This window comes from Rousettus aegyptiacus, unplaced genomic scaffold (genome assembly GCF_014176215.1).
Source record: "Rousettus aegyptiacus isolate mRouAeg1 unplaced genomic scaffold, mRouAeg1.p scaffold_m13_p_2, whole genome shotgun sequence".
NCBI classification, from domain to species: Eukaryota; Metazoa; Chordata; class Mammalia; order Chiroptera; family Pteropodidae; genus Rousettus; species Rousettus aegyptiacus.
Genome location: NW_023416295.1, coordinates 156,150,711 through 156,174,003, shown reverse-complemented (window position 1 = coordinate 156,174,003; position 23,293 = coordinate 156,150,711). Strand labels below are relative to the sequence as shown.

Sequence of the window (23,293 nt, the reverse complement as noted above, 5' to 3'; positions counted from 1 at the left end):
AGGGCTGATTGGGGGACTGGGTGGAGGCGGGGCAGCTGCTGGCTTGAGGCTTGACCTTCTTTCTTTCCACCTAGCGCTTCTCCCAGCCACCACTCAAGGAAAAGAAGTGGTGCTGGGTAAGGCAGGAGACAAAGCAGAGCTGCCCTGCCAGGCTTCCCAGAAGAAGAACATGAAGTTCTCCTGGAAATATTCTGGGATCAAAGTTCTGGAAAACTTTCCGGGATCGTACATGATGTTAGGTAGGATGGCCCGGCTCCCCTTCCAGGGAGAAAATCATTGTTGATTAAACATCCCTGGTGTCAGAGGTTGCGGTGCCCGTTATGTAATTCACACCCTTGGGCAGAGCCCAGAACTACAACTCCCACGAAATCTGCAAGTGATTTTCCTGTCTTAGAATTTTATTCTGCTAAATTGCCTGAAATAAATGCACTTTCAGGTGGAACTTTATTTTTATTAATTTATTTTTTATTTTCTCACTTTTAATTGATTTTAAAGTTAAAATAACTTAAAAAATAATACAGATACATGGTAAAAATTTTAAGCTGTGGAAAAGATATATGGCGACAATAAATCTCCCTCCTCCTGATTCCCAGCTCTCTTCCCCAGAGGCAACTGTTTTAATTAGTTCCTATGTTTCTAAGAGATGAACTATGCATGTGGAAGCCCGTATATATATACTCCTCTCTTCTCTTATATTATCTATACATCCTCTCTCTCCAATTGCTAGATAATATTCTAGATGTTGGGAATATAAGATAATGAAAAACAAAAGAGACATTCAAGTGGTGAGCCTATCATAGCAATATACCTGGTTTTAACCTTGTTTTTTTTTTTAATTAAACAGATATTTTAAAGATTATTTTATATTTATATGTACATGAATCTCTATATAGGGATATGTATCTACCTCATTTATTTTCAGTGACTGTATGGTTATTTTGTATAATTATACTACAATTTATTTGACTAATCCCATACTGTTGGACATTTAAGCTGTTTTCAGTTTATTGCTGACAGTTTATTGCACACAATTTTGCAGTGAATCAAATCTTGTATCTTTGTACACATATGTAAATATCTTTGTAGGATAAATTTGGAGAAGTGAAATTGGTGGGCCAGGTCAGCTTGATCTTTAGATATCTTTTTGTTATATGAATGTTGCTGAAATAACATCTGCTTAATAAGATTTGACAGTATATTAATTTGCACCTGCCAGCATGTTACTTCCTTTATACAAAATTTGATCGATGTTACCGCTTTTTCTTCAGATTTTAGAAGTATTACATGCTCATTACAAAACATTTGCACATGCAAAAAAGAATAAGGAAGAAAATCAAATGCGTGCATATGTCTGTCACTCAGAAATCCTCTGTCAAGATTTGATTTATTTCTTTCCAATCTTTGTTTAGTGTGGAAAATATAATATGAATTATTTACATAGATGATATACTGTATGTACCTTTATTCTACTCCCTTAGAACATGATATCATGATGAACTGATCAATTATCAGACTAATTTTTAAAAATGATCTGGCAATAAACACAAAATTCTAAAACCCTTTACCTAGTAATAGCTTATCTGGAAAATCCATTTGACAGAAATAAAATTGTGACTATTTTGTGATATCTATGCAAGGATATTGTTATAAGCATTATCTTTAATATGAGAGAGTAAAATTCAATCTGAATACTGATCAGTGAGGAAAGAGTTGAACTGCAGTTCAACTCTTTATGCAGGTAATAAAACTATTATGCAGGTAATAAAAAGAATGAGGGCTTTCGTGTATATATGTAAATCTAATAGAATATTATTATAAAATGACTTATTTCTAATGAGCTTGATAAATGTCATAAATCACATCTTTTCCACCAAAACATAACTGCAAGCTTTAAAGATATGGGGGCATATTTAGTTATAAGGCAATTGTTATTTCTGACCCCTGTGCCCAGAGTTAATCCAAGTACGCTCATTTACATCTTTTAAAGGAGAAACACTTCAGCACAGTATGTATGCATACAAATTCCACTGTGTTTGTACAATACAATGATCCAATTGAAAAAAGAACGAAGACTTTCAAGAAAATGAAGTAGATGTATGCATTAGTCTGCTTGGGCTGCTGAACAAAATACCACAGACTGGGTGGCTCAAAAAACATAAATTTATTTTCCCATAGTTCTGGAAGCTAGAAGTCCAAGATCAGGGTGCCAGCTGGTTAGGTGCTGGAAAAGACTCTCTTCCTGGCCTGCAGATGTTGCTTTCTTGCTGTATCCTCACATGATGGAGAGAGAGAGAAAACAAGCTCTCTGGTGTCTCTTCTTATATGTGTACTAATCCCATCATGAGGGCCCCACTCTTATGGGCTCATCTAAACCTAATTACCAAAGACCCTATCTTCAAATATCATCACATTGAGAGTTAAGGTTTCAACGTTTAAATTTTGGAGGGACACAATTCAGTCCACAGTAACATACTTTGTATTTTTCTTCTCACTAAGCACAATCGAACACCCTGAACTTATGTATAGAACTGACTTAGGAAGACTTTGAAAGGTGTAGAGAAGTGGAAAGAATGATAGGGACCTCAGGACCTGAAGAACAACATGGTGGTGAGTTTTTCTGTTGCTTCATATATCCCAGTCTTGGAGCTGAAGAAGTTGGAAACCTGGAAATGCCAATGGGCACAGACAAAAATAAACTTCAAAAAGACCGTTTTTCTCTAGCCAAAGGACCAGGAAAGGAGCAACTTATTAAGACAAAACACTTTTAGATAACAACTCTAGTCAAATACCACAGGCAAAAACTGTGGCCCCACCCCCATCCATATCAGCATTACCCTCCTGTAATGAGGCATCCAACACCCACTGGGATTGTGTCAAGGAATGCAAAGTAGAGTGTCATGATGTTCATCTACACCAGCCAAGGACAAGACTCTTCAACCCCTGCAATGTCAGTGGAGATCATATGAGGAGCCTGAACATCCAGACCCCACCCAGCAGTCATGAGGCACCACTTCTTGCTGGGGCAGTGTCAGAGGAGGCCTAATTGAGGGTCAGGACTTTCAAAATTACCCAGCAATAATGAGGCCACCTCCACAGCAGGGTCTATGAAGACCACATAAGTAACTTGAGCTTCCACTCCTGCCCAGCAGTGATGAGAATCACCCTCCTCTCATGGCAATGGAAGACAAGAAGGAAATCTAGATTTCTACCACCCGATACTAATAAGGTGGCATTGCCCCTTCCTTTGACAGAGTGGTGTCAAAGAAAGCCAGTTAAAATAGAAAGTTTAAAGAAGATACAGAATCTTGTAACACTCAAATGTCCAGGTTCCAATCAAAAATCACTCATGATACCAAGAACCTGGATGATCTCAAACTGGGTGAAAAAAAGAATCAATAGATGCCCATAATGAGATGAAAGAGATGGTAGAATTCTCTGACAAAATTTAAAATTAGTTATGATTTTAAAAACATCCTTTCGCAAGCAATTACAAACATGCTTGAAACAAATGCAAACTAGAAAGCTTCATCAAAGAAATAGAAGATATAATAAAAAGGAACCAGATGGAAGTTTTAGAACTGTAAAATACAATAACCAAAATATAAAGATAAGTAGACAGACCCAACAGCAAATAGAGAGGACAGAGGAAAGACTCAATGAACTGAAAGATGAAACAAGAGAAATTTTACAATCTGAACAAAAGAAAGAATATAGACTTGAAAAAAATGAGCAAAGCCATAGGGACCTGTGGGACTACAATGAAAAAATCCAATATTTGTGTCAGTGGAGTCCCAGAGAAAGAAATAGGATTGGAAAAAACTCTTAAAAAAATAATGACAAAAAATGTCTGAAATTTGATAAGAGATGTTAACCTATAGATTCAAGAAGCCAAGCAAACCTTAAGTAGAATGAACCTAAAGAAATCCACATCAAGACACAACATAATTAAACTTCTGTAAACTGAAGACAAAGAACGAAATCCTCAAAACAATTAGAGAAAAATGACACCTTACCTATAAGGTAGCAATTTGGCAGATAAAGTCAATGTCATAGCAAAGAAAACTACCAGAGACAGAGAATGACAATATATAAGATGAAAATATCATTCCCTCAAGAAGACATAGCAATCCTAAATGTGTATGCACCAAATGACAGATCTGCAAAATATGTAAAGGAAAAACTGGTAGAACTAAAAGAAGAAATAGAGAAAAATTACATTGATAGTTGGAGTCTTTACCTCTCCTCTTCCAACAATTGACAGAACAACTACATAGAAACTCAGCAAGGATATAAGGGAACTCAAAAATACTGCCAACTAACAGGACCTAACTGACATTTATAGAATACTGCACTCAACGATGGCAGAATAGACATATCGAGATAGTCCATATCTTGAGCCATAAAACAAACCTCAATAAATTTTAAAAATTGAAATAATATAGAATGTGTCCTCTGACCACATAAACTCAAATTAGAACAACATAACTATAACATGAAAAATCTCCAAATATTTGGAAATTCAACAACTTTTAAGTATTCCGTGGCTCGAAGAAATCTCAAGAGAAATTTTAAAAAACATTGAACTGAATGAAATTTATTTAAAGCATATTTTAAAAGCTACAAGTAGTAATCTACTTAATGGCAAAAGACTGAATACTTTTCCGCTACGATCAGAAACAGGACAAAGATGTCTGTTCTTACTACTCTTATTCAACATAATCCTGTGATCCTTAGCCAGTGTAATAAGGCAAGAAAAGGAAATAAAAGGACTATTGATTAGAAAGGAAAAACTAAAACTGTTTCTATTTGCAGATGGCATGATTATTTATACAGAAAATCCCAAGGAATATATTAAAAAACTTTTGGAACTAACAAGTGAGTTCAACAAAATTACAAAATATAAGATAAACATACAAAAATGTATTATATATGAGCAATAAACATGTATATACAGAAATTAAAAATTAAAGATACAATGCCATTTATAATTGATGAGAGAGAGAGAGAGAGAGAGAGAGAGAGAATTACTTAAATAAATCTAAAAATGCACGGGATTCGTATGCCAAAAACTACACAGTGTTAATGAAAGAAGATGTAAATAAATGAAGAGACCATGTTCATGAATTGGAAAACTCAACATTGTAAAGATATCCATTCTCCCCAAATTGATATAGAGCTTTAACACAATTCCTATCAAAGTCCCAGCAAGATTTTTTGTAGATATAGACAAAGTTGTTCTAAAATTTATATGGAAAGCCAAAGGAACCACAGAGTGAAAACAGTTGTAGAAAAAAAGAAGAAAGTAGGAGAAATCTGTCCATCTGCTTTCAACACATCATATAGCTAGAGTAATCAAGACTGTGTGGGTCTCGGTGGAGGACCAGACAGATAGATCAATGGAACGAAACAGAGAACTCAGAAATAGACTCACATAAGTATGCCCAGATGATTTTTTTTTTCTTTTTTACAAAAGTACAAAAGCAATTCAATGGAGAAGAAATAGACTTTTCCAATAACTGTTGCTAGAATAGTTGGGCACCCATAGGTTAAAAATGACAAAAACCCTTGATCTAAGTCTCTCGCCTTATTTTAAAATTAACTCAAAATGAACTATGAACTTAAATGTAAAATATAAAATTATAATGCATAAGAGAAAAATTTCAGGATCCAGACTAGGCAAAGAGTTCTTAGACTTGACACCAAAAGCATAATCCGTAAGAGAAAGATGGACAAATTGGTCGTCATCAAAATTAAAAACTTTTGTTCTGCAAAAAACAGTACTAACAAGAGGAAAAGACAATTTATGAAATGTGTGAAAATACATGCAAACTACATATCCAATAAAGGTCTAGTGTCTAGAATGTGTAAACAACTCTCAATACCAAAAAAACCCCTAAACAAACAATACAATTAGAAAATGGGAGAAAGACATGAACAGACATTTCACTAAAGAGTATGTAGAGATGACAAATAAGCACATAAAAACATATTTAACATTAGTACTCATTAAGGAAATGCAAATTAAAACCATAATGAGACATCACTATACACCTATTAAAACAGCCAAAAAAAAAAAAAAAAAGATAACACCAAATGCTGGTGAGGATGTAGAGAACCTGGTTTAATCTTACATTGTTGGTAGGAGTGTAAATAGTATAACCACTCTGAAAAATAGTTTGCTACTTTCTTAAAAAAACTAAACGTGCCACAACCCAGCAACTGCACTCCTTAGGCATTTATCCCAGAAAAATAAACATTTACGTTCATACAGAAATCTATATACGATTGCTTATAGCAGCTTTTTTTTTTTTAAATAGCCAGTAGCTAGAATCAACCCAGATGTCCTTCAATGAATGAATGGTTATATCCACACCATGGAATACTTTTCAGTAGTGAAAAAGAATGAATTATAGTTACGTATAACAATCCGGATGAGTCTTCAGAGAATTCTGCTGAGTAAAAAGAAAAAAAAAAAGCCAATCCCCAAAAGAAACTTACTGTGTAATTCCATTTATGTAACATTCTCAAAATGACAAATTATAGGACTGGAGAACAGATTAGTGATTGCCAGGAGTTAAGGTGTAGAGGGGTCTGGAGGGAAGGGTATGTGGCTACAACTTGGCACATCCTTAGGGTGCTGGAAATGGTCTGTATCTTAATTGCATCAGTGCCAATATCCTGGTTGTGATATTGTACTCTAGTTTTGCAAGCTGTTACCCTTGGGGTGACCGGGATAAAGGGCAATTGAGATCTCTGTATTACTATTTCTTACATTATCTCAAAATAAAGAAAGTTCATACTCAGAAGGATATCAAACATATTTTGTTAGGTGGAAAGAGTAAGCTATACATGTAATATAATCCTATTTTAACCTAAAAATACAACATGTGTGAATACATGAACAAAGGAAAAAGCATAGAGTTATCTATACTGAGCTGTTTACAGTAGTATTAGAAGGGTGGGCAAGGGAAAAGGGAAGCGTTTAGCCTATATAATTTTTGTAGTTCAAATAACTAACCTAAAATGTAAAGACTACTTTAATGTAACTTTTAAAATGTGTGTTACGAATATTTTCCATTTCATTAGAAATTGTTTATAAATATCTTTTTTGGTGCCAACCTAATATTCCATCAAATCTGTATACTCTAATATAAGGCCATTATCCTTTTGTCTAACACTGTACCCTGCTAACAACACTATAATTATTATTTTGGTACCTAAGTTTGAGTTTGCATTTTTAAACTATTGTTTTAAAGATAAAGCTCTAGAAGTGAAATGAGGGGTATGAACTTTTAAAAGCGGTCGGTGTATACTGTAAGGCTGCTCCCAGGGGAGTGCTATTCATTTACGGTAAGTCTAGCGTATGTCGCCGTGTGCCGCTCTCACCAGCACCCTTGCCAGCAGTAATATTATTTAAATTTTTTCTTTTCCTTTTTTTTTGCTCATTCGTTAGTCGAAAAATATATAATTGTTACTTTAATTTGCATTTCTTTGATCACTTATGAGACTGAAACAATGTGCTTCTTTCTAAAAATTCTCATGCCTTTTGTGTCAGCGCTTTTGTTCTGTTTCTGTGATCTGGGTTTCTTCCAGAACAGCTCCCCTTCCCAACTTCCTGATCTCTCACAAAGGCAGTATCACTCTCCTGATTTCCCTAACATCTCAGCCAGTGTGAATTTTTCTTTTCTATAATTCCATCCCCGGTTTCCTGTCCATCACCAACTATGGCCATTCCTTCCTTTGGAATGTGGATCTGTTTCATCTTCTTTGCCCCCATGGAATGCCACCGTCATGCACCAAGGCTGCATACCTCTCCATTACAGTGGAATCTTCCTGGCATTGCTCTCTGCTGCTAGCCTCTCGTGCGTTGAATTCTCCCACCTGCTTTCCTGCTGACCTCCAAAGCAATGTGTTGCTCTTGTTAATCCCTCGTTCATTAGACTAAGCCTAGAAGCTTCTGCTGGACATTCGCCCCTCAGCATCACTTCCGACACCTTCCCAGCGAGAAAGCTCCACACCCAGATACTTTCCTCACTGCTCTGAGGTGGTTGCGCACTGGAGCTTCCCCCTCTTCCTGGGTGTCCTCATTGTTCCCCTTTCTTCTAGTCCGCTACCTATATTTCTTGCAAGTCTTGGTTCAACACTAGTCTCTTCCATGAATTTATCCCAGACTCGCCCACATTCTTAGACCTTTCACACAGCAATCGCTTTCGCAGAGTATAGGGACGGCCTGCATGAGCTGGCAAAGTTATTTTAGGGAAGGAGTGATGCATTTCATTTTGGACCAGCTGAGTTTTGAGTGATGGCAGGATAATCTGATAAAGTTACCCCTTGGGACTCTGGAAATGTGGGCCCAGAACTGAGAACAGAGATTGGGGCTGGGAAAATCAATTTGGGAGTCATCTGCAAAGCTGACAGGGGATGCAGTAGAAATTTATTTATTTGTTTGTTTAATGGTGACATTGGTTAATGAAATCCAATACACTTTAACAGTAAGGCATATATATATTTATGCTGTATGTTCACCTCCTGTAGTTAGATTTCTTTCTGTCACCACATATCTGACCCCCTTTATCCCATCTACCTCCCGTCTCCCACCCAACCCCGTAACCACTAGTCTATTCTCCATGTCCATGAGTCTCTGTTTGTTTGTCCTGCTCATTTGTTGCTTTTAGGTTTATATCCCACATATAAGTGATATCATGTGGTTTTCAACTTTTTCTGTCTGGCTTATTTCACTTAGCATGATTATCTCAAGGTCCATTCATGTTGTCATAAATGGCAGTATTTTATCTCTTCTCATGACTAATCTTCTATTGTATATATGTACAACAGCTTCTTTAGCCAATCACCTATAGTAGGACACTTCGGTTGCTCCCATGTCTGGGCCACCGTGAATGCTGCTGCTATGAATATCAGTGTGCAAATATCTTTTCGGATATGAGTTTTCAAGTCTTTGGGGCAAATACCCAGTAGAGGGATTGCCGGATCATACGGTAGATCAATTCTGAGTTTGTTGAGAACCTTCATACTGTTTTCCACAGTGGCTGTACCTATTTGCAGTCCCACTAGCAGCGTATGAGCGTTCCTTTTTCTCTGTATCCTCTCCAACATTTGTTATTACTTGTCCTGTTGATTATAGCTCTTCTAACAGGTGAGAGTTTTGATTGCATTTGGTTTTGATTTGCATTTCCCTAATAGCGATGTTGAGCATCTTTTCATATATTTGTTGGGCATTTGTAGATGCAGTAGAATTTAGAATGTCCATAGAAATGGGGAAAAGGATCCAAGACAGAATCTGGGGTGACACCTAAATGTAGACATCAGAACAAGAGTCCAACATGTAGACCAGGGGAAAGAGGAAGTAGGGTAGGAAAGACTGAAGGGGCAACCGACAGGGGTGTTGGGTGAGTGCTGGAGGGAAAGCTGGGGTTCTCTGCACCCAGGGCTACAGGTTCTCTGGAAAGGTCTCCTGGAGAGGATGAGCCTGGATAGTGGGGAGGGGGACTGTGAGGTTTGGAAGAGGAGAGAAGGGAGAATGCCTGAGCAACATGACATCCAGTCTCTCTGACCAAGGCCAAAATAGGGAGAGGGCCTGTGACTGCTCCAATAGGCAGAGGCAGATGTGTAACGCGGGGTTTGAGAGGAGGGGCTTTATCTCAGCCACTTTCTCCCTGGCCCTGCAAAGGTACATTCTAAGTAAAAAACAAAAACAAAACCAAAAAAACCATATTTCCTAAGTAAATTTAGCTTCTAAAGCCCTCTGCAGGAATTTTGGAGCCGCCACTGCACCTAGAAAATGGTAAGCTAAGGAGGACTTCCTCTTGCTGATAGTTGCTAGATACTAAAAGATGAGACTGGAGGAGACCACATGTCCATGCCTGAGGAACTTTCCAAAGACAGCGCTGCGTAGTGTACCTAACAGGACTGAATTTTAACCCTGCTCCACTATGTACTAGAGTCAAAATTCTAAAGGTTGAAAAGGGTATATAAGTGAAAAGCTCCTCTCCCACACTTGGTTCCAGGGTTTTCATTTCCTCTCTCCTAGAAACAACCAAAATTACCATTTTCTTAAACTTCTTAAAATATTTGTTCATATACAAGTCAGACGATAGATTGATCAATCGATAGATAAATTTCCCTCTCCTTTTTAAACAAATGGCAGGCTGTTTAATATCTTGTTTTATTCAGTTAATGATGTTTCTTAGATATTATTCCATGTCAGCATAAAGAGCTTCCTCACTCTTTTATAGCATTCCACGGAGTGGGTGAACTATAATTTGTTTAACCTATCATTTCTTGGTGGACACTTAATTTTGTATGTGAATTTTGTATGTATGTAACTCTGGTAGATATTACAAATTACCGCCCAAAGAAATAACACTGGTTTATGTTCCTGATGACGTTGTGTAATTGAGTTTGGACAACTACCTAATCTCTCTGAGCTTCAGTTTCCTTATCTGCAAAAGAAGCAAAACAGAATCTATTTCTTGAAATTGTTGTGAAGATTATTTGAGATAATGCATATAAAGTATTTGTCATGTAGGAGTTGGTGCTCTCTAAATAAGACATTACTTTATTTTGGATTAATGAGATAGTGAGTGTCCTGGCCAGGTAAATGAATGTAATGGGACCTACTCGCCACTCTGGGGTTCTCTCACTAGGATGAGGGCAGATTCTGCAGGAAATTAGCAACTTAGATCAGAAGAATTGTGGGCACTGCCTTCGCCAGGGGTGCCATGTCCCCAGGGCATCTCGACCTCCTCTTTATGGTTTTTATTCCCAGGTACCTCCAGGCAGCATACACGCAGTGACTCAAGCAGAAACCTATGGGAGCAAGGATCCTTTCCTCTGATCATCAGGAATCTTGACATAGAAGACTCAGGGATTTACACCTGTGAAGTGGAGGACAAGAAAAAAGAGGTGGAATTGCTGGTGTTCAACTGTGAGTAGGGCAGACCTCATCTCTCCCCCAAAGCCCATCCCTGCACCTGAACCAGGGCCTGAGATGACGGTACTTCAACAGCCCAGAGCCAGATGACCCTGGCCACCACATCTCCTTAAACCCTCCTCAGACCTTGGAGGGAAGAGGAAGGGGGAGAAGAAGAGACTTAGAGTGGGGTAAGGAGAAGGGCAGGAGCTGTAGGAAGGAGGGGAAGAGACGAGAGAGAGATAGATAGAGAGAGAGAGAGAGAGAGAGAGAGAGAGAGAGAGAGAGAGAGAGAGAGAGAGAAGAGGGATAGGAAGGGGGAGGAGGAGGGGAGAGGGAAGTCCTTTCTGGGTCTAGGGTGGGCAGCTGGATGTTGGTGGGAAGAGAAATGTTGGGACAGAGGTAATGAAAAGACACTCTTGGTTTCCTGGCTTCTTCCCTTCTCCTTGAGGATAGTGTGTATGACACAGGTGGCCTGCTCCCTCCACAGTGAATGCTGATTTGGACACTGGCAGCAGCAGCAGCAGCGGCAGCAGCAGCGGCAGCAGCAGCGGCAGCAGCATCCGCCTGAGGCCTGGGGAGAGACTGACCCTGAGCTTGGAGAGCCCGCCTGGTGTCAACCCTTCGATAGTATGGAAAAGTCCAGGGAGTAAAAAGTATGAGGACAAGAGCCTCTCACTGACCCAGCTAGGACGGCAGGAGAGTGGCACCTGGGAATGCATCGTCTCCTACAACAAGAAGACACTGGTGGTCAAAATAAACATTTTTGTGCTGGGTAAGAGGGGCCCCTCTCCCCTGCAAACTGCCCCCTGCAGACTGCCCCCTGCCTCCCTGGCTGACAGACCATGCCTCTGCTCTCACTGCTTTGCTCCTGGTGGTAAGGGACAGAGGGAGGCTAGGGCGAGGCTGCCCCCAAGGCTGAGGGAAACACTGGGCTCTCTCTTCATTGGCGTGATGGACATTGAGGAAAGAAGGGACATGGAGTGTAAGGATGCGAGGAGCCCCAGAGACCCCCCGGAGGAGGCCCCAAAGGAGGCGTGTCAAGGGCATCTGTCTTCTTTGTCGCCTCAGCTGCCCATTCCCCCCAAGGTGGCAAACCTGCTTACTTTGGGACACTAATACTGGAAAGCCAGCCCTGAGGAAATCTACATTGCACATTCAGAATCCTGAGTGTGGCACTGTTGGGGAAACTGAAGCCCAGAATGCAGGTCCTGCCCCAGATCCTGTCCTCCAGGTGCTTACGTGACACACGGTAGGGTAGTGTGGTGGACAAATGCGTGGAGTCCGCATCTAAATCTTGGCTCTAACTTAACCATGTGACCTTGGGCAAGTTACCGAATCTCTCTGTCCTTTGGTTTCTGTATCTGTAAATGGGGATGATGATCATAGAAGATAGTACCTACCTTGCAATGTTACAGTGAGAATTAATATATGTAATACACTTAGAACAGTGCCTGGCACATAATTAGCCCTATGTATTTGCTCTTATCTTGTGAAGGGTGATACATTATGCACCTAAATAGTGCAGGCCAAATACCCTCTGAGCTCCAGGGATTCTGAAGAAGGAGAGGCCCCCCTGTACCCCAGCTGTTCTATGAGGGCTTCCACGGGGAGAGGGCACTGCTGTGGGAACATACTGAGCTGGAGAGATAAAAAAGAAGATTAGAGAAGTAGATGGGAGTTTTAGCGTCTGAAATGGCAACCTAAGTGTGTGGACGCACCTGGTCCTCTTTCGTCTCTCCACTGCCCCCGCCACACGCCTACCCCGCCCCTGTACACGCTCATTGTTCTGTCTCCTTCTGACCTAGGTTTTCTCCCTTCCCACCTCCAGCTTTCCAGAAGGTCTCCAACACAGTCTATGTGAAAGAGGGGGAGAAGGTGGAGCTCTCCTCCCTACTTAACTTTGAAGATGAAAACCTGGAAGGTGAGCTGAGGTGGCAGGCGGTGGGGACTGACTCCCTTCAGTCCTGGATCACATTCTCCTTGAACAACAAGAAGGTGTCTGTGAAGAAAGTTCACCCGCACTGCAAGCTCAAGATGAAGGAGTCGCTCCCTCTCCTCTTCAGCCTACTCCAGGCCTCGCATCAGGATGCTGGTTCTGGAAACCTGACCCTGTTTCTCGGAAAGGGGCAGTTGCATCAGGAAGTGAACCTTGTGGTGATGAGAAGTGAGAAGCTGGGCTGAGAAGGGGAGGGTGGGGGGCGGGAGGTGGAGGGGCCATGCCCAGGGCTCCTTCCAAGGCAGGGCAGGTCCTGGTTGCCTGATGGAGCTCATCAGTGGGAAAGCCCACTGGTTTGGGGGCTGATTTCGAACTGAAACTGGAATCCATTTGTCCTTCCCTGGCATCTATGAGCCAGCCCAGGGTGCAATTCACTGAGAATCCCCAAAGGGCATGCGCTGAGAACCAGGGTTCTAGTTCTGCCTCAGTCCGACCTTCTATGACTCTGGCTATGCCCTCTACCTCGGTGGGTCTCCTTTCTCCTAATGAGGAAAACAAAATCTCTGAGTATGATAGTGATGGCAATAATGTCAGGCTCCACACTGACATCGGCCCCTCTTACCCAGCACAAAAATGTTCTTCACTTGTCTATTCCTTAATCATCATAACAACTCCACAAGTAATAATGGCTAATGCTTGGTGCTTCCTACATGCCGGGCCCCATTCAAGAGCTTTACAATTTTTGCACGTTTAGTAATTGTCTGGAGCTCAGCTTGCTAAGTAACTTGCTCAGGGACATGCAGCTTTGAAGCAGTGGGGTCGGATTCGAATCCAAGACAGACTTCAGAAGCTGTTTTCTCTATTAGAACTGCATGAAAATGTGCTCTTAGCGGTTAAAAGAGGAGCGTCATGTGAAGTGTCATTTTATTGTTCCACTGAATCCCCAACCTTTTTGGCACCAGGATCTGGTGCTCCTGTGAGAATCTAATGTCTGATGATCTGAGATGGAGCTGAGGCAGTGATGCTAGTGGCTGCGAACACAGATGGTTTCGCTCACTGGCCAGCCACTCACTTCCTGTTGTGTAGCCCAGCTCCTAACAGGCCACAGACCGGTACTGGGGTTGGGGGCCCTGCTTTAGAGCATGGAGGTGCTGGGAACCCAGAGGTCCAGGCTCCTAGCCTCAGGCTCTCGTCCCTCTGCAGTGACTAAGTCCCAGAACCATTTGACCTGTGAGCTGCTGGGGCCCAGCTCCCCCAAGCTTATACTGAGCTTGAAGCCAGAGAACCAAACTGTGAAGGTCTCAAGTCAGCAGAAGCTGGTGAAGATGCTGGACCCTGAGGCAGGGACATGGCAGTGTCTATTGAGTGACAAGGACAAAATCCTGCTGGAATCCAAGCTTGAGGGTGAGTGCGGCTTAACCCCAAGCTCCTGCTCCCTCAGCTATGGGACCTTCCTGGGTTGACAGAGACCACCCAGAGTCCCAGCCTCCCAATTTCCCTGAGATGGGTGGGTTATGTGTATGATGCCTAGACACAAGGGGATGAAATGAGGTAGGGTGTGGTCCTGGGCTCTAGATGCTCACCCGCAGTCCTATGAGTTCCCACCCCAATAAGGTCTACAGACTGGATGGGGGCCCACCTGACCAAGAGTCCCTCTCCTGGTTCCCTTTCAAACCCAGCCACAAGCACACTCGCATATGTGTGCACTTAGGGCTCACATACTGGCCCTCTGCTCCCAGCTCCCCAGAGTGCCCTGTGGTCTCAAAATCTTAAAACCCCTTCCCCAGCCTTTCCCCTCCAGACCTGGTGGCCTATGAGAGCTCCGTGTACCGTGCCTTGCTCTCCTAGCCCGAGGATCAGACCCAAGAGTAGCTGGGCAGTGAGGCCTTTCTCAGGCCCTTCAGAGTGCTGTGTCCTGATGGAGGTCAATGAGCTGAACACCTCTCTCTCTCTCTCTCTCCCCGCACCTCAACCCTTGCAGTTCCGTCTGCAGGTTTCACCCAGCCCTCACCAAAGCTCCTGGCCATTCTCCTGGGGGGCATCCTGGGTTTTCTGACTTTCACTGTGATCTGCATCTTCTGCTGTGTCAAGTGCTGGCACCGTAGGGTGAGTGAACCTCCCCAGAGCCCCTATCACCCCTCCTATATGAGGGTAACCTGTCTATGTGACTTGCTTCTGCTCTGTTTCTCCCTGCCTACCACCGAGTGTCCTTACTGCAGACTGGGCTCCGTCCCAGATCCCACAGTGGGAGAGGCAGGAAGGAGCAGAGAGTTAACTCTGGGACAGATGGCCTCAGCCACAGTATCTGCTTCTCTCCCTGCTTTGCCCACTCCCCCTCCAAGGGGCACCTCCCTTCTGGAGGCCTGGGATCCTCACAACTCCCTCCTTCTTCCTGGACAGCGCCGCCAAGCAGAGCGGATGTCTCAGATCAAGAGACTCCTCAGTGAGAAGAAGACCTGCCAGTGCCCCCAGTAAGGAACTGGGCAGAGAGGGAAGGGGAGGGGTACAAAAGGGAGAGGTAGGAGGAAAGCAGAAGGGAGAAAGAAGACAGGGAAGAGTAGGGGATGAGGAGGGGGTGGGGGGTGGAAGCGAGGAAGTGGGGGCTAAGGGAGGTGGTGAAGGGAGAGAGGGGTGCAAAGGGATGGCTGAGGAGCTAGGAAGTGGGCAGAAGGTAGAGGGTGGAGGTGCAAGGCAGCTGGCCTCAGATACTTCTGGATGTGGCACTGCAGCTGTGGCCCAGAGGCCATCACTGAACTGGAAGAGAAGATTGGGGTCCCGGAGGCATGGAGATCCTAGAACTCAGAGAAGGGAGGCAGGAATAGACTTGCTTCTCTTATTCTTTGTTCCTCCAGCCGATACCAGAAAACTGGTCTCATTTGAGGCACCTGGCCAGGGGGAGCTTCCCACTCGCAGCCTCCCCAGCTGTCTTATCCGCGTTTCCTGATGGGCTCCTGGGCCTGTGGACCGGATGAATGTAGCAGATCCTGGCGCCTCTGGCATCTCCTGCTCTCCTTGTCCACAGTTGGCCTTTGGGTCCCCTCTTCCAGAGGCTTACTCATACCACTGCTTCCCCATTCCCTTTTCAGTCCAACTCTAGCCCTTCTTCAAATATTTCTTCTCAATTCTTTCCCTCACTGTCCACTTGGATCCCAGGGGAGCATGAAGGACTGGCCAGGCTGGGTATCTGAAGCATGAAGAACAGGACTGTCATGTTACAGGAGGGAACCTGGGAACCAGAGAGGGCAGGGACTAGTTAGTCCAAGATCACACTGTCAAGGACAGATCCAGATATAAAGGCTTCTGACTGCCAGCCTCCACCGTTCCATTCTGCCACACACCCATGCACACAGCCCATACTGTACACAGACACCGTTCCTTATCACCCAAGCAGCACTCCCAAGTCAGATTCACACAGCTGGTAAATGCTGGAATCAGAACTGGCCCCAGCCTCTTGACCCCTAATTCTACTGCTGTTTCTTGAATACAGGGACAAATACGACACAGATCTCTGCAGCTTGGCTAGTCACAGATGCCCAGTATGTACCTTAGGATGTGATGGAGCACACCACCACCACAGGGCCTGCCTCTGAGAGTTCAGGAACATGTAGGAGGGCCTCCCTGCCTGAAATCCTTCCTTCATCACCTGCTGGTGGCGAAATCCTGTTACCAGAGGACGCAGCCTTCAGCTTTCCTACTCAGAGCCCAGGCCCTGTGGGAGAGAGTACCCAGGGATGCTCCACTCACCCTGTGCAGAACCTCTGAAAAGTGAGCTCTGCCAGGGGTAGAAGGTGGGGCACTGACCTGAGTGTGAACCCTCTGGGGGGACCTCCTGTGAAGGGTGGTAGTGCTGGGCCTCAGTCCCCCTGTTCTGCACCCTCCTTCATCCCTCTGCCAGACCATTCAGGACAGGAACACCCAGGTTGCGCGCATTCTTCCTATCTTCCTGATCCAGTTCTCTCAGACTCCCCAGCCTCCTCTGCCTCTCTTTCCATTCCTTTCTCACCGTCTCCCTCAGTCCCTATGCCCTTCCCCTTTCTTTCCAGTTTTCCTCTTCCAAGAACACCCCATTGCTTGCTTTGTATTCCTGCCCACTCCCCACCCCTGCCTCCCTGAGCTGACAGAAAAATACAATAAACTTACTCTAAAGAAGATGCTCTTCTCCATGTTTGTGTGTGTCCCTGCATCCTTTTAGACCTGTGCATCCCCAGCCCACAGGCAGCCCATCTTCCGCACTACTGCCCCTCACTCCCCATAACCTCCAGCAAACGCCCCTTCCAGCTACACCCTAGGCACAGCCCTCACACAGATACACACAGTGACACACTGTGACACACGCTTCCTCCTCCCAGAACGGCTAGCTCCTCAATCCCCGAACACCACCAGCTGCCTCTTGGAGCCTGTGTTCGTGTTGAAAAAAGGATGGGGTGGGGGTAGGACACGAACCGTTTCACCAATGAAGCCGGTTCCCCTCCATCCTCCTCGCCCCCTCCCTCTTGGCGCCTTCCTTGCCCCTCCTTCTGCAAGTCAGCACCGTCCAGCTACCCGCCCTACACTCGTCCCCCTTTCCTCCCGAAAAGCCTTCCTTCAGCCCCCGACCCAGGGCTCACGGGCTGGGCGACTCGGGCGGACAGGGGCTGGGGGAGCCCCGGGGGGCGAAGACCGACTGCGCGGCGGGCTGAGCGGGGAGTCTAGGACAGAGGCGAGGGCGGGAGGCCCGGAGTGGGGGAGGGGGAGGAAGAGGGGAGGGAGGCGGAGCTGGAGCTGGCGGGCCGCGGGAGCCTGGCGAGCCACGTCGGGAGTGCGGTCTCCAAGGCAGTGCTGGGCGCAGCAAGAGGTAAGCCGACCCCTGCCCGGTCCTCCGCGGTCCCCTCCTCTCTTCCCCCAGCTGCCTCCTCTCCCCCTCCGAGCGGCCCCTCCTCCCCAGCCACCTGCTGTTTCTGCCTGGAGAACCTGGTGGGCGGCAGGAGGGAGGAGCTGCTTGACCTTACCCCTTCACCCCTAAGGGCGAGCGACCCCTGTCCGCCCTGGAGTCCCCCAATTCCCCCCTCCCACCTACCTCTGATCTTTCTCTGCCCTTCACCTCCTTCTGTCTGTCCTTCACATCCTTCCTGCCTCTCTCCCTCTCTGACTCTCCATCTCTTTCTTCCCGAGCCCACCCGCTGGGCCTGGGTGAGGGTGAGTGGGAAGGGGTCCGAGGCTATTGGGGAGGGAAGAGGGGGAGGCGCTCCGGACCAATTCCCTCCACCTCCTTCTGGCTGGCCATTGCCATGGCAACTAGGGCGTACTGGGCTCCGGAGAGAAGACAAAGGTGGGGGGTGGACTAGGACCTCTTGAGCAGGGCAAGGGTCTGAGGTTCTTCCACAGGAAACAGACCCTCCCACTGCTTGCCCCATTTTTACTCCCATTTACCTTAAAGCCATTATACCCATCCTTCCTGCCTCCCCTCTGTTCAGGGTTGCACCTGATTTCCTCTTGGCCCCCTCCCCAGGGCTTCCTGAAGTGAGGAAATTTAGGACTATCCCCCCCCCCCCGTCAGAGGGAAACTGAGGCTGAGGCAGGAGAGGAAAGACTCGAGGTCTACTAGTGGGAGTCAGCATCTTATTGAACAATTTAGCTTTTCTTTTCAACCTCCCTATTACCTGCTCCCTCCCTTCCTTCCTTCAATGCTCCTCCCTCCAAAGCCTCCTCTTCAAGGGTCTCTGGGCTTTACCTTCTATTTTCAGATACTATCACTTGGCCCCCTCATTATTTCTCTCCTGCTGCAACTCTCCTCCTTCCTCTTAGTTCCTCCTCTTTCCATTTCTGGATGCTTCTGATGTCAATGGTTTCCCTGCTTTTGGGTTCCCTAGCCCTCCCTCAGTCCCAGCCTCCTTTCTCCCATCTTCCCAGATCCCTGGTGAGCTGGAGGACAATCATGGAATGGGGAAACCACCAGCCCAGGAGCCTGGGAGGTTGGGGAGGGTCTGTAATACCATTTTCCAGTTTACCCTGAACCCTCAAGAAGAAACAAGTCATGCCTCTGCTATCAGTAGCTCTGAAGAGAGATTCGGGGGCATGAAGATAGGGGTTGAATAGTACTCAGTAGGGGGTATGAGAAGGAACCTGAGAATGCCAGAGGGAAGAAAAAAGGCTGAAAAGGGATGAGAGGCAGGAGGTCAGAATACCTTCTTTCCTGGAGGTCTGGAAAACAGGGCTTTTATCTGCGTGGGATATTTGAGCAGCCGTCTAATTTAAAGTAGGAGAATATTCTGAGTGATCCTATGACCCCTAGTAATCATTTCTATAGTTTCAAGAGAAGGGGGGCACAAGAATCCTGTTGGAGACCAATGAAGGCTCTACCTTTACCCTCCCCCGTCCACATCTCATCTCTCCCTTGCAGTTTGTCCAGGTGGCCGAGCCTCATCCCCACACGCCTTGAGCCTTCCAGAAGATCCCTGACTGGTCAAGAACCAGAGGAAGAAGAGACCTGCAAGTTCTGGCATGGGGGCCAGAGCTCCCCAGACAGCCTCATAGTTGGGAAAGCAGCCAGATTGCCTCCCCCATCAACTACAGGGCTACTTCAAGAAGGGCTCCATCCAATATGGAGGCTGAGGACCACTTCTGCTGACACCCAGTCTCCTCCCCTGCCCTCTACACCTGACCTTAGCTGGGTCAGTCATGCAATGCTGAGCAGTAAGGTGGGCCTAGGGGCGGCCTGCCTCACTACAGGGCAAGGACTGTGGGCATCATGAGGGTGTGTGTGAGTGGGGCTCCTGGGTGAGACCTAGCCCCCACCCCCAGGAGTTCAAGGGGGGGTGGGGGGCTGAGGATAGGATGGCTCGAGGTGGGGCAGGGGCAGAGGAGGCCTCCCTGCGCTCAAACGCGTTGTCCTGGCTGGCCTGTGGGCTCCTGGCCCTGCTGGCCAATGCCTGGATCATCCTCAGCATCTCCGCTAAGCAGCAGAAGCACAAGCCACTGGAGTTGCTGCTCTGCTTCCTGGCGGGCACACACATACTCATGGCAGCTGTGCCCCTCACCACCTTTGCGGTGGTGCAGCTCCGGCGCCAGGCTTCCTCCGACTATGACTGGAATGAGAGTATCTGCAAGGTCTTTGTGTCCACCTACTACACACTGGCCCTGGCCACCTGCTTCACAGTCGCCTCACTCTCCTACCATCGCATGTGGATGGTGCGTTGGCCCGTCAACTACCGCCTCAGCAACGCCAAGAAGCAGGCGTTGCATGCTGTCATGGGCATCTGGATGGTCAGCTTCATCCTCTCCACACTGCCCTCCATCGGCTGGCACAACAACGGCGAGCGCTATTATGCCCGGGGCTGCCAGTTCATAGTCTCCAAGATTGGCCTCGGCTTTGGCGTCTGCTTCAGCCTCTTGCTACTTGGGGGCATTGTCATGGGGTTGGTCTGTGTAGCCATCACCTTCTACCAGACACTGTGGGCCCGACCCCGGAGGGCTCGGCAGGCCCGGAGAGCAGGGGGTGGAGGTGGGACCAAGGGAAGTGGGCCAGGGGGTTTGGGTACCCGGCCAGCTTTTGAGGTGCCAGCCATTGTGGTGGAAGATGCCCGAGGGAAGCGGCGGTCCTCGCTGGATGGCTCCGAGTCGGCCAAGACATCCCTGCAGGTCACCAACTTGGTCAGCGCCATCGTCTTTCTCTATGACTCACTCACAGGGGTGCCCATCTTGGTGAGATTGGGGTCCCCCCTCCTGTTCTCCCCAAGCCAGGCCCCGGCACTGTCACCTGACTTCCATCAGCCATATAGCAGCTCCATCATCCATCCTCCTCTCCTCTACCCATTCCCACTTCATTCGTGAACCCCCATTTCTATCATCCATCCTCTAGCTCCCCTTACCCCCAGCTCCATCATCTGTTTTCCAGTTCCCGCCACTCACCTCTCTCATCCGTGCTGCAGTCTCACGACCTACCCTCCAGTTCCATCATCTGTCCTGAGGCTCCACTATTCAGTCCCCTACACCTGTCATCCAGCTGCTGAGCTCCACTCCTCATTCCCTCATTCCCTCTGGATACCACAGGGTCTCTGATCACTCTTGGGTGGAAACCCCAAAGCTCACCCCACCACCCCAGCTTTCTGCATCCCCACCTAGTCCCCGTTCCTGAGCTTCTCTCTATCTTCAGGTTTACTGTATCACCTCTGCTCCTCTCCCTCTGGACCCCAGGGCTTTGCTCCAGTACTCTCCCCTGACCTTCCTCTGAGTCAATCCCTTCCTCTCTGTTCCTCCCGTGTCCACCTCCAACTGTGCCTCTGTCGTGATCCGATGCGATCCGGGCCATCCCTTCCTGACTTCTTGCCCTTCAGCTGCACTTTGTTACCGGATCTGGGGTCAAGTGGGCCCCCTGGGCTCTGGGCCCTGACCCGGCGCCATTCCCCATCCTCCCACCAGGTGGTGAGCTTCTTCTCCCTTAAGTCGGACTCGGCTCCCCCGTGGATGGTGCTGGCTGTGCTGTGGTGCTCCATGGCACAGACGCTGCTGCTGCCCTCCTTCATCTGGTCCTGCGAGCGCTACCGCGCCGACGTGCGCACAGTGTGGGAGCAGTGCGTGGCTATCATGTCCGAGGAGGATGGCGACGACGGTCAGAAGAGGGACCGGGCTTTTGCTTTCCAGGGCATCGGATCCCTTTTCTGCCCCTTTCTACCACCCCTTCTCAGTGCGGGACGGGCTGACCTGGAGTGCCCCCTGCTGGACAGAACCTGCGCCTCCCCTGGGCTGACTCCAGGCTCCCCTTTCCCTAATCACACACCACGACCGCACCCTCACCGCTTCCTTCTGCACTGAGGGCTACCTCCACAGGGCGTCGGTTCCCCTCTAGAAGCCTACACTACCCAGTTCTGCCTTTGTCGGGTAGACTGCCCAAGAAACAGTTCAGAATCCTAACACAACCATAAAGAAAGGCTGTGGAACTAAGGGGAGGCTAAGCTTCCTGAGAGAGACCCCAGTTGTAGGGACAGCTCTTGGGGAGGAGGACTATATGTAATGAGGCACTAGGGATTCAGCATTGAACGCAATAGACACTAGCCACTCTTACTTTCCTCCTAGAGCTTACGGACTAATGAGAACAAAAGGATTCTCTGGGGAACTTATATAAGGGGCAGGAAATTTTAAAGGGGGAAGGGAGAGGTGGGCATTCCTTGCCTCTAACCACTCTGCCCCTTTTCTCTCTTAGACGGGGGCTGTGATGACTATGCAGATGGCCGAGTGTGCAAAGTTCGATTTGATGCTAATGGGGCCACAGGACCAGGGGACCCCACCCAGGTGAAGCTGCTGCCTGGGAGGCACATGCTCTTTCCCCCTCTTGAGAGAGTTCACTACTTACAGGTATGGGAGTAGGCTATACACCTCCTATTCTGGGTGTCCCCTCAGAACTTTTCTCCAGTCTCTGTTATCCATCCGACTCCCAATCCCATTCCCTAGCCCTGGCCTGCAGGGCACATGAGGGGTAGAGGAAAGAAAAGCGTGGTAAGAGAGGCTCCCCTTCAGACCTCTCAGAACCAAGTTTGCCCATCAGAGAATGTTTTGCAGAAATTTAAGGGGGTGGAGCCATCTTGCAGAGTCCCCACTTCGGTCCCTGCCTCTACCCTCTTTGTCCCTGAAGCACCTCTGAGTCTACTTGCTCCTCTTCTCAGGTCCCTCTGTCCCGCCGTCTGTCCCATGATGAGACCAACATTTTCTCCACTCCTCGGGCACCTGGCTCCTTCCTGCACAAGTGGTCATCCTCTGATGACATCCGGGTCCTCCCAGCCCAGAGCCGGGCCCTGGGAGGCCCTCCTGAGTACCTAGGACAAAGACAAAGGCTGGAGGACGACGAGGATGACGAGGAAGCTGAAGGTGGAGGGCTGGCCAGCCTTCGTCAGTTCCTAGAGGGTGGGGTTCTAGGGTCAGGTGGGGGGCCCCCAAGGGGTCCTGGCTTCTTCCGGGAGGAGATCACCACCTTCATTGATGAGACACCTCTGCCTTCTCCAACTGCCTCACCAGGGCCCTCTCCTCGCCGGCCCAGGCCATTTGGCCTCTCACCCCGCCGGCTCTCCCTTGGGTCCCCTGATAGCAGAGCCATTGGACTTCCTTTGGGGCTAAGTGCAGGGAGACGCTGCTCCCTGACAGGAAGTGAGGGGAGTGCAAGAGTTTGGGGAGGATCATGGGGCCCAGGTAACCCCATCTTCCCCCAGCTGACCCTGTGAACCCAAGTGGGCCTGCTGAACTCAGAGGAGGGGTCCTGGGTGCATAACATCTCATTCTGGCCCTGAGCCTAGGGCAGCTGCCTCCAGACCCCGGGGAGGTGGACGCTGGATCTGGGTTCCTGGAGCCCCTGGAGCCCCTGCTGTCTCCTATCCAAGTGACAAGACGCTCTACTCACCTTCTATCGCCCCTAGTAAAATGTATTAAAGTTTGAAGTGTTACCATGGAAATCTCTG

General features: G+C 47.3%; 1 protein-coding gene across 4 annotated transcripts in view; it reads left to right on the top strand.

Moving 5' to 3' along the window:
* The window catches only part of LOC107519796 (probable G-protein coupled receptor 162), a 29,531-nt gene extending 6,244 nt beyond the window's left edge, over positions 1–23,287 (top strand). Inside the window, exons 3-14 of one of the 4 annotated variants that reach the window (XM_016162821.2) lie at positions 75–239; positions 10,787–10,945; positions 11,421–11,705; positions 12,762–13,097; positions 14,073–14,273; positions 14,851–14,975; positions 15,270–15,340; positions 19,249–19,546; positions 19,905–20,549; positions 21,267–21,456; positions 22,048–22,199; positions 22,508–23,287. In XM_016162821.2, the coding sequence (XP_016018307.2) occupies positions 75–239; positions 10,787–10,945; positions 11,421–11,705; positions 12,762–13,097; positions 14,073–14,273; positions 14,851–14,975; positions 15,270–15,340; positions 19,249–19,546; positions 19,905–20,549; positions 21,267–21,456; positions 22,048–22,199; positions 22,508–23,059 (3,179 nt within the window). In that variant the 3' untranslated portion in view covers positions 23,060–23,287. Of the gene's footprint in view, positions 1–74; positions 240–10,786; positions 10,946–11,420; positions 11,706–12,761; positions 13,098–14,072; positions 14,274–14,850; positions 14,976–15,269; positions 15,341–15,721; positions 17,019–17,596; positions 17,704–19,248; positions 20,550–21,266; positions 21,457–22,047; positions 22,200–22,507 lie in introns of those variants that run through there. The other 3 variants (XM_036237161.1, XM_036237162.1, XM_016162820.2) reach the window with 3 other exon arrangements.
* The last annotated feature ends 6 nt before the right edge of the window (positions 23,288–23,293 follow it).